At 38.1% G+C, this 13,636-nt stretch overlaps 4 protein-coding genes across 6 annotated transcripts in view; 3 read left to right on the plus strand and 1 right to left on the minus strand.

Annotated features, from left to right (window-relative positions):
• The window catches only part of LOC129797375 (hormone receptor 4), a 49,707-nt gene extending 41,091 nt beyond the window's left edge, over positions 1–8,616 (plus strand). For all 3 annotated transcript variants that reach the window (XM_055839859.1, XM_055839857.1, XM_055839858.1), the window contains 5 exons: positions 896–2,532; positions 3,075–4,284; positions 4,565–4,680; positions 4,745–4,821; positions 4,883–8,616. In XM_055839859.1, coding sequence (XP_055695834.1) covers positions 901–2,532; positions 3,075–4,284; positions 4,565–4,680; positions 4,745–4,821; positions 4,883–4,886 — 3,039 coding nt within the window. In that variant the 5' untranslated portion in view covers positions 896–900 and the 3' untranslated portion in view covers positions 4,887–8,616. The remainder of the gene's footprint in view (positions 1–895; positions 2,533–3,074; positions 4,285–4,564; positions 4,681–4,744; positions 4,822–4,882) is intronic.
• A 729-nt stretch (positions 8,617–9,345) lies between these two features.
• LOC129797377 (uncharacterized) lies at positions 9,346–11,658 on the plus strand. Its single transcript, XM_055839862.1, has 2 exons — positions 9,346–9,680; positions 11,094–11,658. Exons 1-2 carry the CDS (start codon positions 9,446–9,448, stop codon positions 11,603–11,605), a joined length of 747 nt encoding a protein of 248 aa, XP_055695837.1. The 5' UTR covers positions 9,346–9,445; the 3' UTR covers positions 11,606–11,658.
• Positions 9,606–10,956, minus strand: LOC129797376 (delta-aminolevulinic acid dehydratase). The gene is made up of 2 exons (XM_055839860.1): positions 10,675–10,956; positions 9,606–10,600 (listed from the first exon to the last, which is right to left on the minus strand). The coding sequence occupies exons 1-2, from the start codon at positions 10,782–10,784 to the stop codon at positions 9,721–9,723; spliced, it is 990 nt and encodes a 329-aa protein (XP_055695835.1). The 5' UTR covers positions 10,785–10,956; the 3' UTR covers positions 9,606–9,720.
• A 79-nt stretch (positions 11,659–11,737) lies between the features above and the next one.
• On the plus strand, positions 11,738–12,646 carry LOC129797378 (mediator of RNA polymerase II transcription subunit 18). The gene is made up of 2 exons (XM_055839863.1): positions 11,738–11,821; positions 11,890–12,646. The coding sequence occupies exon 2, from the start codon at positions 11,897–11,899 to the stop codon at positions 12,533–12,535; it is 639 nt and encodes a 212-aa protein (XP_055695838.1). The 5' UTR covers positions 11,738–11,821; positions 11,890–11,896; the 3' UTR covers positions 12,536–12,646.
• The last annotated feature ends 990 nt before the right edge of the window (positions 12,647–13,636 follow it).

Genomic DNA, 13,636 nt, shown 5'->3' on the forward strand with positions numbered 1-13,636 from the left:
GAAAATTAAGTGGAAAAAAGTTCATGATTCACAAATTTTTCAGCTCTTCTGTGTCACAGCAAGAGTGATAGTGAGGTGTAGAATTTTCATGAGCGAGAGTGAAAAAGCATCAGAATAGCACAAAAATGTGAAAGAAGAAAAACAGAGGAGTGAGACACTTTATTTATAAAGCGCATTGAATTCTACTTGAGATAGGTCAGTATTTGCACCGTTTGCCACTGAGCTCACTCCAAACACAAATGGCACATAAGATACCACAAATAAGATGAATTCTTGGGAGAAAATTGTTGTGGAAATTTTGCGTGCTATTCGTGATATTTCCTCAATATTCAATGGTGGTCTCGTGCTGATTTTTGGGAAAAGGAATATTTTGCAAGACAAATTTTACAAGTTAGCTTCACATACTATGCAGTAACATGCTCGTAAATTCTATTTTGACGATGCCTCTGTAGAGCAAACACCCAACACTTATGGGTTCATTAAAATTTCCGGGTTTTCTTTCCTCGTATTTTATAAAGTACACGTGATTTCAATGGTAAAGTGGCGAATTTTCAGCATGATTTTCCATACGATAGTCATTGTTTTAGTAACGGATAAAATTCTCTCCGCAAAGAGTCAAGATCTTTTCAATTCCCGCCATACATAAAACTCACACATGTGAATAAATGAGAGAGTTGAAGGTCGGATCTTGGCTGATGTCTTGTCATATTTGCACTTTGCAATAACCATACATTTACATACATACAAAATGTTCTTGAGAAAAATCATGCAAAAGCTCTCTCGCATTCTGCAATCATGCATGGGAAAAGTCAATTTCCGATAAGGGATTTAAATTTAAACTAACGTATTTTTTCTTCCTTTTCTTGCTCTCTCGCTATATTCTTCAATAATTCAGGAATTATGACACTGAGCCGTGGCCCGTACAGTGAGCTCGATAAAATGAGCCTCTTCCAGGACCTCAAATTGAAAAGGAGAAAAGTCGACTCTAGATGCAGTAGTGACGGTGAATCAATAGCGGACACGAGCACGTCATCTCCTGACTTGCTAGCCCCAATCTCGCCTAAAATGTGTGATAATTCCGCGACGCCGGCGCCCGCGGCAGCTCCCACCTCGGCGCCAAGTACACCCACACCACCCACAAGTGCTGAGGCGGCGTCCAGTAGCAGCACAATAGCGGGAGCTGCAGAGTCCAATGACGCCACAACTGTGAGCCGCTCAAGTCCCGACTCGATCGTCACCGAGGACATCCACACCGCAACGTCGTCAACAATTGTGGCGGCATCGAGCAGTGGCGCCAATCCCAGCGTCATACGCTCCGTCAAGACTGAGCGACTATCACCTCCGCCGCCCGCCGATCGACCAAAACCACCCACAACACAGACGCAGCAACAGCCTCAGCATCACGTCACGGTACTCGTAACGCCATCCCGAATAAAAACTGAGAACCACCATGCAACTCTGGTACGAAAAGTAACACCCGCAACAACGGCGGCCACCATGATGGGAACATTCCCCATTGCCACAACTGCCATTAACCATCAGCGTGATGCACCCACAACGTCAAGTGGGGCTTCATTCGCACCCGTCATGATCCAGACGACATCTGCACATCAGCAACAACTGCAGATGCTGCATCATGCCATTGCATCAACGTCACCACAGCAGATCATCCATCGTGCTGAGACACAGCCTACGTCAGTTACACAACTGCAAATCCCCATCCAGATTTCACAGGCACAGTCTGTACGAATAAAGCGTGAACGGTCACCTAGCCACACAATAGTCAACCAAGCATCCATTGCAGCTACTGTGGTACCCAGTCAGTCGGGTAGTCAGCAAAGGGCGACACTCCAAATGCCCCCACATTCACCACTGCAGCTGAGGCATCCCATTCGTGATGCCGCAATCTTGTTGCGTGTAAAGAATGAGGTGAACTTGCCGGGCCTCGTGCAAACGGCAGCTGGGCAGCACAGAATGATCTGGGGTGCAAATACCCGCATCAATGGCGTGAAACCAGAGATAATTGGCGGGCCAATGCCGGGTCTGCGACCACAGGCACTTGGTGTTGTGCAACCGCCAACGCAAACATCACCGCAGCCAAATGTAACGCAACAGAGTACATCAATATCGCTACAAACGCCGCCGCCTAGAGCTACCCCAACTGTGATCATGGGCGAATCGTGTGGTGTACGCACGATGGTGTGGGGATTCGAACCTGCCGCAGTATCGCAAATACCCCAGACGCCCGCTACAACGATCAGCCCCACAAGCGTTAGTTCTGTACCTGGTTCGGCGGCACAGAACAACGAGGAGGCTGCTCAGCTACTGCTCAATCTTGGTCAGGCTGCAGCATCACGCGTGAGTGACATTCGACCGCGCGTACCACCTCAGCCACGATCAAATCATCCACTGAACATGGAACGACTGTGGGCAGGGGATTACAGCCAATTACCGGCCGGTCAGCAAATGCATGCTCTTAACCTGTCACAGCCTCAATGGACTGCAGGCGGTTTACACCTCTCCACGAATAAAGTAAGTAAAATTGCATTTCCTACATTTTCGCCACTAGAGGGCTCATCGATACTGTGAGAGACATCTATTGGTCAACTCAAATTAATATTAAGGACAGATACATGCTTAAAAAAATAAACTTTTATAGAAAAGTGTAGGACGTTTCATACTTAATGACCGCGAAGAAAAAGCATGGTAAGCTTGTAAATGAAGAGTTCACAGCAGCTTACAGTGGGGACTTACGTAAGCTGTATATTGAACGGCAACAAATATAGCGCCAAGTTTTGCCTGGTCAATGGAATTGCTTGACTTCTTAGAAAAACTTATTATATGATTGAAATCGAGACTGGTTAATGTGCATAGACTTTCGAGATGACTTCAAAAGCGCAGTTGAGAAATTCATACATACATATACTATACATAGCTAAAGACAAGTATACTTTTAAGCTTTAGGACTTTCATAGTTTTTTGATTAATGAACTTGTCTTTTATTGTTGCGAAGCATTAAATTTTTAATTAAAAGAATTTAAAGTTTTTAAATTAACTTGTTATTTATTTTACAGACGGATTCATCGCACCACCAAGAAGCACCTGCTGATGATGAAGACCAACCCCTCGTTTGTATGATATGTGAGGATAAAGCAACAGGACTACACTATGGGATCATCACATGTGAAGGATGCAAAGGCTTCTTTAAGCGGACAGTACAGAATAGACGTGTGTATACGTGTGTTGCCGATGGGACGTGTGAGATCACAAAGGCCCAGAGGAATCGTTGTCAGTACTGTCGCTTCAAAAAGTGCATAGAGCAGGGTATGGTGTTGCAGGCTGTGCGAGAGGATCGGATGCCAGGAGGACGAAATAGTGGAGCTGTGTACAATCTCTACAAAGTGAAGTACAAGAAGCACAAGAAATCCGCCCAGAAACCCGCGACGCAGGGTGCTCAACAAGTGCAGCAAGCACAGCAGGTGCAACAGGCCAAGTTAACGGTGTCGACAGATGTGCAAGATGCAAAATCATTATTCCTCACACCTGTACAAACAACCCTGAAGCCCGCTGAAGGTATCAACTTACCCTCCCACCTCGTGAACGGTACCATCCTCAAGACGGCCCTCACGAATCCCAGCGAAATTGTACACCTGCGTCATCGGCTCGATAATGCCGTATCCTCATCGAAGGATCGAAGTGTCTCCTATGAGCATTCTCTCTGTATGATCCAAACACTCATTGAGTGCGATGAGATGGAGGATATAGCGACGCTGCCACATTTCCCTGAATTCCTCGAGGATAAATCTGAGATAGGTGACAAACTTTGCAACATCGGTGACTCAATTGTGCATAAATTGGTGTCGTGGACAAAGAAGTTGCCTTTCTACCTTGAGATTCCCGTGGAAATTCACACGAAACTCCTCACGGATAAGTGGCATGAGCTTCTGGTACTCACAACAGCTGCCTACCAAGCTCTGCATGGACGCAAAACACCTCCGGGTACGAATACGAGTACACCGACACAGCAGAGTCCATCACCTACATCGCGACCCATCACGCCCGAAAAGAATGACCCGGAATTCGTGCAAGAGGTCACAAAGCACCTCTGTACACTCCAAACATGCCTCACGACGCTCATGGGACAACCCATTTCCATGGAGCAGCTAAGGGCAGACGTGGGTCATATGGTGGAGAAAATGACGCAGATAACAATAATGTTTCGACGAATAAAGCTCAAAATGGAGGAGTATGTTTGCCTGAAGGTCTATATCCTCCTCAATCGGGGTGAGTTGGTCAAATTTATTCGGTTAGTCGTTATAACTATGTTCAGGGAAATCGCTTACTATGGAATAAAACTCTTTACATCCGTTCACTATGCCTTCCTTATCTGATCTGTCTCTTTACCGCCAAATGTTTCTTATTCCCCACATTTTTTTTTCACCATTCGAATTCACCATCTTTTCTATCCCATCTCGGTTGCGCGCCAAATTCAAACATTTAATTGAATTTAAATTAAGATATCGATAAAGAAAATCACAAATTAACGTTTTTTTCGCATTTTCAGAAGTTGAACTGGAAAGTATTCAGGAACGCTATGTTCAAGTTCTGCGGAGTTTTCTTCAACATTCATCACCACATAATCCTGGAAGACTTGGGGACCTGTTAGCTCATATACCTGAGGTACAGTGAATGATAACATTTAATAACAAACATCTTGATCATTCGAAATTTATCTCTATTTTAGATACAAGCAGCTGCTAGCTTACTGCTGGAGAGTAAGATGTTCTACGTACCGTTTGTACTAAACTCTGCGAGTATTAGGTATGTTAATTAATGGAAAATTAGTAAAAATTTTAAGTACTAATAATGTGATTCATTGTAGGTAGCAGATGATTGAACGGGGCCTTTTGGAACCGGATAATGATGAAATAACGAACAACCCACCAAGTGATTCCTCACACCAACCGCCGCAAACTGTATCGCCTATCGCGACAAGCAGTTCGCATGGTCAGGGGAATCTAGACGTACAACCGGCTACCCGGACTGTCATACAGCAGACGCCGCAGCGTGTTATGTCGAGTGGCGTCATAAAGCAATCAAATCCCGCAACACTGACTACCGCGGTCCTTGTTATCAATACTCTGCTACCTGACAATTTCGCCAGCAAGGAAATTAAGGATTTCAAACCATAAACGAAACGTAAGAACATACATAAATTCACCTACTCCCCGCATTAAAGGTCAGAGAGAGAGAAAGAGATAGAAAAACTAACTAATCACACGAAAAAATGTGTTTGGTATTTTCCAAAAAGGAAATGCAAAAAAAAAAGAAAAATTGCAGACACACATTTTATACACACTAGGAAGTCTGAAACAATGCCTTCAATTAACAATTAAACTAAATTAAATGAAGAGAGTAATGAGAAGTAAAGAAAAAAGAATTAAAAAAAACTGAACTAACTATTATAAGTACCGTAGTAAGTGTAAAAGAAAAATACTAAATTTTATTACGTGTAGTGAGAGATACATACATATTTAAAATGCGCGCGCGAATAGGCCTATATATTTGTTTCACATAAATTGATGAAAAAAATATAAAAAATGAGTAAAAAGTAAATGTAAAAATATTCAAAAAATCAATATTACCATACAAAGTCATTTTATTATAAAATACATTTCGTAACTTTTGCTTTCCAAACTTCTGCATTAAAATGCATTTGCCCAGTCATGTTTGATTGGAGCAAACTCCAAAATGTTTTTAGACTTTTTAGATGTTTGATTTTGTCATGAAAAAGGAAAACTTTTTTTTTAATTAAACTTTTATGTTTAAGAAGCTTTCGTAGAGCTAAAAATAAATATTTTTTGTTTTCTACAAATTCCTTTAAACTTTTTGATATTTTTCAAAAGTTTTTTAGAAATTCAATAAAGAGTCCAATCAAAAATTTTATGCTCCTAATCGACATGACTGCTTAGAAATTTCCTCTGGAATAATAAACATTTAAAAATACATAATCCCAATTTTACATCCTAAAATTTATTAAAGAAAAAAAATTTCATGAACTGCATGGTAATATTTTATCATTTTGAATGAAGATCTTATTTCAAAAGTTTCTTTTAGAGAAAGTTTATTTCTTTTAAATATACTTTGTTCAATCGTTCTCCAGTCATTATTCATGTTTTCTCCAAAACAAAATCAACATTATTTTTAATGTTTTTTCTTCATTTTTGTATTAAAAACAACAAATAGACGTTTAAGTTATAACGACGAGAACATACACAAAACACCGACAGTTTAAATGCATGAAAAACATGTAGATAATATAGAAATCTGAGGAAACTAGAATTATTGTTACCAGTGAAACCAACACTTAAAAAAACCAGAGTTACCCAAGTAATAGATAATCTTAAAAAAAAATAAAAAAGAGAAGAAACACGAAAGTTTAAAAAACCAGAAACTGCCATTTAAAAAAATGCACACCAAAAATAAATGAAAACTGAGAGAGGATAAAAAGTCCACTGAAGACAACATTTTCAGAAGATGATTGAAGAGAAAATTGATGCTGCCAGAGTCTATGTATACACAATTTTATTAATATTGTCCCTTTTAAGTAAGATTATAAAGAAAAAGAGAATAAAAATATAAAACAAAAGCATTTAGCGATGAAGCACATCCTCGAAAGAATATGATTACTATACCTTAATATTTAAAGAAGAAAAAAAATGAAAGCAAGAAATTAAGCTCATTAAATATTCCGCAAAATCACATCAAAGAAAAGAATAAAAGAGAACACAATCTTAATCACTCCTAAATATGAATAAAACAAATAAATTTAACAAAAAAGCTATCTGACTAAATATAACATTGTGAGAAAAATCAGAAGATTATAATGAAAGAATAGACTGAAGATGACTTTTTTCTGCATACATTGTCTTTTTTTTTTTCTTCCCCAACGTCCACTAAACTTTTCAAAAGCTAATAAATATTTTGTACAAAATTTATTGGTTATTTGCAGTGTTTTATTTACCAAAAAAAAAAACATTTAAATTGTATTTTTTTTATTTGCAACTATAAGGAATTTATACTAAAAAAAATTGTAAGTGTGTAAAAAATATATATTTAAAAACAAATATGGTGCTCTTAGAGGTTAGTAAATATTAATGAAAAAAAATGAATGAAAAATTCTGTGCAAATTAATTTTGAAGTATATATTTTACCGCAGCCACACTTTAATCCACACAAAATGAAGAAAAATAAAGAAATATTTCAATGCAGATTATAAAAAAAATATCGCAAAATATTTAACTAAATGTATTACATATATTTACACCAATATTGATCTCGTTCCTCCTTCCCTAAATATATTTTTTAATTGTTTTTTGCTTCTTTAAGAACCCTTAAAAAACAATTCTTTTAATCCCCGCATTTCAACAAAAAAAAACAGATTTTTTTAAAATCATTGTATGTATGTATTTTGTAAAAAAAAATTCTTTAACATTTATAAAAATTAAACCAAATTGAATTTATATATGATGTAGGTTTTTTTGTGTTTCATGAGAAGCTTTTCCCAACCAAAAATTTAAAAAGATTTCATCTTCGTTTTTTTTTGTAATTCAAATTACTTAAGATTTTTTTGCCCTTAATGTGTTAAAAAAAAACAAGAAATTTAAGTGGAAACTTTAAGAGAGGAAAATAACTTAAAATCGCTTTATTTAGTAACTATTTTTTGTAAATATTTCGTATTATAAATAAAAATTTGGATAGTTAAATCAACAAGGAAAATCTGTAAATTATACACAATACTTGACAAGACTAGCTAAAGAAACTGCCGATTTTTCATATTAAAAACAAAATAACTATTTTCTAAGACGGAGAAATCTAAAAGTACCACAAACGTATAATTTTTGTCAATAAATTATACTGATAAATATGTGTACTAAAAACATTTATTATAAAAAAAATATTTAATTTAAGCGCTAGAGAGAAAATGAGAGAATAATTTTATTGCATTTTAATTAATTTTCTTTTTCATCTTAACATATTTTTTTTTACAATTTAATGAGAAAATAGATATAAAATGAATTTTCCACTGTGTTTTAATATTAGTTTTTTTATTACTTATTAATTGTCTAACTTTGTAAAGTTGGTCCTCTTTTTACAAAGAATTTTTTGTCATTTTTTTGTATTGTATGAAATGAACAAACTAATACGTAGCAAAATACACATTTTATTCATAAATTAACTAATCACCATTGTGGAAACCATGTTATTTTTTGGCTTTTCCTCCCCCCTCCCTTCAACCACCAAGTAAAATAATTATCTCATGTTTTTTTTACCTTTTTGTAGATTTTTTTTTGTTTAAAAAAATGTCATTGGAATATTTGAGAATGTGTGAAGAAAATACAGAGAGAAAGAAAATTTATTTAAAGAAAAATATTTTAGGTAATATTTTAGGTATATATATATATTGTAAGAGAATTGAATATATATAAAAAGATGAATAAAAGAAATAAACGGAAAAATGTTACCTAGTTTTATGACTATGAACGTCAAGTGAGAGAAAAATTGTAATTAATAGAAGAAGGAAAAATAAAAATTCTAGAATTTATCAATGAAAAATGTTTTTTTTTAACCGTCCGTACGCCATGACTAAAATACTCACGGGCATTAGACCCCACAGAATTTTTCGCAAAATAAGCAATTTCTTTTGGTCAAATGTGCATTAATAGACTCCTTGGTACTTCATAAGCAATCTTTTGTCAATTTTAAAACACAAAAATAGTTTTTAAATTGATTTTTTGATGATCTTTTTCAATGAGTTTTTTTGAGGTTAGAATGATCAAGAAAAGAGATGAAAGCCAGAGAAGAAAAAATGGAATTTTGACAGTTACAACAATTTTTTAATTCTCATTTTTTACATTTTTGTTAATAGCTTTTTTTCTAGTGATCGGATCGACCTAAATTTTTAACACAATCCTCTCAGAAAACCAATGAACTTATTCCCAGAAGATCGGTTTTAAATCTCTAAGAATTAGGGCGCAATAGCTCAAAATATAGCTCTTGGATCGGTCACCTACCCTTCATGGCAATGCGAGGGTTAAGTTGTTAAGAAGGCTGTTCATGGGTGTAGCTTAAAATTAAAACTCAAATCCAAGCAATTTGTTTATCTTGCACGAAACTCGAAAAAAAACTCTAGAGTCCCCTACAGACCCTATCTGGCGTTGAAGAGGTTAAAATTTAAAAATTCTCATAACTTCGGCAATTTTCGGCAGAAACATCTGCTTTTTGTCTGCAATAAATCAACAGTTGTGTTTTATTGGGGAAAAGTATCTGCAGTATTTTAGTGACATTTGGAAAAATTTCAGTGGATTTTTCTTGAGATTTGCAAATAAGGCGGGAGATTTCATCTCTTTCATCTACACAGTATTTCTGGAATTACACCTGGAAGATGACTGATGAGCAGTACATTGTGCCAAGGCGCATTCAGAAGCGATATGAACAGAGATTCCGCGACGCTTGGTTGGAGAATCCTCTGCTGAAGGATTGGCTAAGGGATTGCTATACACCTGAGGGAATTCGTGAAGCCCGCTGTATTTATTGCAACATTCGACTTTGCCCGCGTTTTATTGACCTCTCCAAACATGCAATGACCAGGAAGCACATGAAGAATACACCACATGAAGGTATGGTCCCAAATTTTTGGTACAACCCTAATTCAATATGCTATTTTTTGGAGATTTCCTCGAGAATCCGGGGAACAAAGTAGGTAATGATCACATCCGCCCCCGCCCTTCGGAAGGATTTTAGAACCTCAAATAGGGCCCGACGCAAATCTAGAGCTCCTTTTTCTGCTGCCCAGTGAATCATGGCGTATTCACCGCTCACTTGGTAGACAAACAGTGGATGATTGGGGAATTGATTCTTAGTGTCGCGAATAATGTCCAGATACGCTAATCCTGGTTTCACCATTAGCATATCAGCCCCTTCTTCCACATCTCTCGCTGCTGCACGGGAGGCTAAACCCCTCGATCCTGGAGGCAATTGGTAGCAACTTCGATCTCCAAAGGCAGGAGCTGATTTAGCAGCATCCCGGAAGGGCCCATAGAATCCAGATGCAAACTTTACAGCGTACGACAGGACAGAAACCTTTTCTTGTAGACCTTCACGTCTCAGGATGTCCTTTATGGCGCGAATCCTATTATCCATCATGTCCGATGGGGCAACAACATTAGCACCTGCCTTTGCGTAGGCTAGACTTATTTTTGCCAGACGTTCAATACTGGCTTCATTCTCAATTGTCCCATCTTCTCGGAGAATCCCACAGTGACCGTGATCTGTGTACGGGCACAAGCATACATCACACGTCACCAAGAGATCCGGGAATCGTGAACGAATACGAGGTAAAAGACGAATGATGGGATTCTGAGATGAGTCTGCTGAAGATCCCGTTGAATCCTTTGGAAGTTTATCAATCACCCCAAAGAGTAAAATTGATTTCAATCCTTTCGCCACGAGTGGTGCTAGGACATCCAGCAGAATATTCCCACCGTATCTCTTGACACCCGGCATGCTGGGAATCTCCTCGACGGCATCATCATTCTCCCTATAGAATTATTATTTCTTGTTAGTTAATGTTCTTTCAAGAGATTACGTTGGCAACTCCAAGAGGATCCTTACACAACAAATATGGGATACATGAGATTTGCCGGTCCTATTTCCGTTCCACTTTCTGCCCACTCCCGGAGAGCAGCATGAGAAATCGATGAATGGAATTGAATGCCAGACATTTTATCACTTTCTCTCTCTAGAATTAACTTTTGAGGAGAAACTTTTTGCTTCTTTTGCTGAATTGCTGAAGTTGTGTTTTTTACACCAATTAGCTGTAACTGCTGTAGCGGAAGGTCAGGATGTCAGAGGGAAATGACAAGCAGAATTTTAGGGTTACCCAATCAAAAAATTCAAGTAAAAAAATGTATAGCAGGGGCATGATCTTCCTAAACTTTTATCGATAAGCCTTTTACAAAGTAGCTCTGTTCTCTAGAGAGATCAGCCTGTAAAAATTGTTTCAATCTTCCCTATTTTCTCTTTTCATCCAGGCTCATTGATTGTGCATTCTAGCGATGTCGAAGAGAGTGAAGATGCCGAGGGGCAGGGCGAAGTGGAAGAATACGAGACTGAGGAAACTAAGAATGAGAACATTATGTATGAAGTTATCCTTGATCATCCAAATAAGGAGGATACCGTGGAACAACATACCCAAGAGGAAGCCACAATAGAGCAACTCCACTTGGAAACATCCGGAAATTCCAGTACCAGCGTAGAGCCTCCACTGAAAATCCTCAAAATGGGCTTCAAGAGCAACAATGGTGATGAAGGTACATCGCAGGTGCCCAAGGATGTCTCTCCACCCACAACGGTGTTACGGAAAGTTAAGGCAACATCCACAGAGCCAAATATTCTTCTGGAGAGAAAGAAGCTGGTGCTTCAGATTAAGAATGAAGAGCTCCGTGCCTACAAAATGCAACTTGAAGCATTCAAAATGGAACGAGAATTGGGATTTGGTAGATCAATTTTCACAAAGAACCTCCCCACTAAATCTTCCCTATGAATTTTCCTCAGATTTTCTTAATTTTCCTTGAAATAAAAAGAATCTTTAAAAAAGCGTTTTCTTTTGAATTGAATTGCATAAAATCTGGCGGATTATTGGATGTGATTTCGACAACAGCGCCATAGAGCAAAAAGAGAACTAAACACGTAAATAAACCCCCTATTCCTGAATGAAATAAGGTCTAATAGAAAGTACGAGAAGAGGTCAAAAATCACGGTAAGATTCTTTCTAACCCTGATGTTATAAATGGAATCAGTTCTTTAAACTTTCCTGAATAATTCTAGGAAGAAAATGAGCGCCCCGAATGTACCCATAAGCACCATTGAGGGATTATCTCACGCCCTGAAATGCAACATAATTCCAAACCAGGAGTACTACTTGCAGGGCTCCATCCTCGACAGTCAAGTTGAGCATCTTCTGCACAGACTTAAGGGATTGTGTGACAATGTGGATTCAGGTCCAGAACCCTTTCATGACCACGAAATTTGCTTCAGCCTACGAGGGCAGAATCAGCAGCTACAGCTGCGTGTTCGAAAAGCTCAAGATGTGGATGCACCCTTTCAGCTGAGATACATTGGGCAGCCTGAAGTTGGTGATCGTTCCCGTCCCACCCTCATCAGATCAAGTATTGATATTTCCTGCACAGCTTCCGTTTTGGAATTCCTCACGGAACTCGGGTGTCGCATTGATTTTGAATATGCCAACAGAGGCTACATGTTTCGAAAGGGACGGATGAAGATTACAGTGTCAAAGATCTTCAAAGTTGGTGGTCTTCAGCCAACTGATCCCATCTCCCAGAGCTACCTCGTTGAATTGTCAATCCTAGCACCCAGTGGGCAGGACGTTATTGGGGAAGAAATGCGAATTCTGGCGGAACAACTGAAACCTCTCGTCCAACTTGAGAAGATTGACTACAAACGGACTCTCTAGAGATCCTCCTTCAATCAACAGTACGCAGAATCAGTTTGAAGTCCTTGTATTTATGCTATTATTTTCTAGATTAAAGTTTCTTGGTATTGACCATTATAATGAAATAAAAAAGTTCGTTTTTCTTTTCTATTAATGGGGCACACGGGAGCGATGTGATTGAATGAAAATTGTGCGAAAAGTGTGTCTTTTGCTGCAATTAATTGCAATCTATCTCAAGGTTAACTGGGGGAAAATATCACGAGATGATTTCATCGGCAAAATGAAAAAAGACGGCAAGCGCGCAGGACTGCGAGATGGGAAAATGCGAATGGAAAATGCTGGAATGCGGCGGTTTTCCGTTTATGTTTCATACACTTGCCGCATGCAAGACAATGGGAATTTTCCAACTTACCTGCAATATTCCACACTGGAACATTTCCATCACACAAGCCCCTCTTCGTGAAAAAATATGACGCGACGCGGCTGCCATTGAAGATGCTGAACTCCATTGCAATTTTCTCGACACTTGAGGCTTCTGTGAATTTTCCAAGGGTATGAAGAACACGAACCCACGCAGAATCTTACAGGTAACATTGATCAATGAAAAATCAGACGGATTTTACAGATCTTTTTCTCTAAACTGACTTAAAATTCTTGGAAAAGGATGAAAAACGAACAAGGCTGTTGTCAAGTTGTGCCGCAAGATGGCCACTTGACATGTAACATTCGGCCAAGTCCGTTGTGAAAATATTGATGAAAAATGTGCTTTTTCTCAGTGAAAAATCTGTGTTTTAGGAAAATTATGCAGGGAAAATTCATTTCAATAGTGTTAGTATCTCGTTGAATGTAAAATCCGTGTACGTGTGCTGAAAAACTCAAGGAAATTCACGAAAACAGTTCAAAGATCCTGCCATTTGTGAACTTCTGTTTTATCGGTTTTATGCAATTTTCAGCTTGTCCAAGGTGTCCAAAAGTTTTTCTGAAATATTTTTCCTGTTTTTCCAATAGAACTAAAGAAAACCCTAAATTAAAGTTGGAAAAGATCAAGACAAATTGAAAAAAAAGCAAGAAAATTGAAAAACAACATGCAGCATCCTAAAAGTCAGCAGATCCAGTAAGTTT

This window comes from Lutzomyia longipalpis, chromosome 1 (genome assembly GCF_024334085.1).
Source record: "Lutzomyia longipalpis isolate SR_M1_2022 chromosome 1, ASM2433408v1".
NCBI classification, from domain to species: Eukaryota; Metazoa; Arthropoda; class Insecta; order Diptera; family Psychodidae; genus Lutzomyia; species Lutzomyia longipalpis.

Bases quoted from the DNA above. Each gene is read 5' to 3' on its own strand.
- LOC129797377 (XM_055839862.1), top strand. From the start codon at position 9,446: ATGACTGATGAGCAGTACATTGTGCCAAGGCGCATTCAGAAGCGATAT. The intron at 9,681-11,093 runs GTATGGTCCCAA...CTTTTCATCCAG, and splicing joins GAAGAATACACCACATGAAG to GCTCATTGATTGTGCATTCT.
- LOC129797376 (XM_055839860.1), bottom strand. From the start codon at position 10,784: ATGTCTGGCATTCAATTCCATTCATCGATTTCTCATGCTGCTCTCCGG. The intron at 10,601-10,674 runs GTAAGGATCCTC...ATAATTCTATAG, and splicing joins ATGTATCCCATATTTGTTGT to GGAGAATGATGATGCCGTCG.
- LOC129797378 (XM_055839863.1), top strand. From the start codon at position 11,897: ATGAGCGCCCCGAATGTACCCATAAGCACCATTGAGGGATTATCTCAC.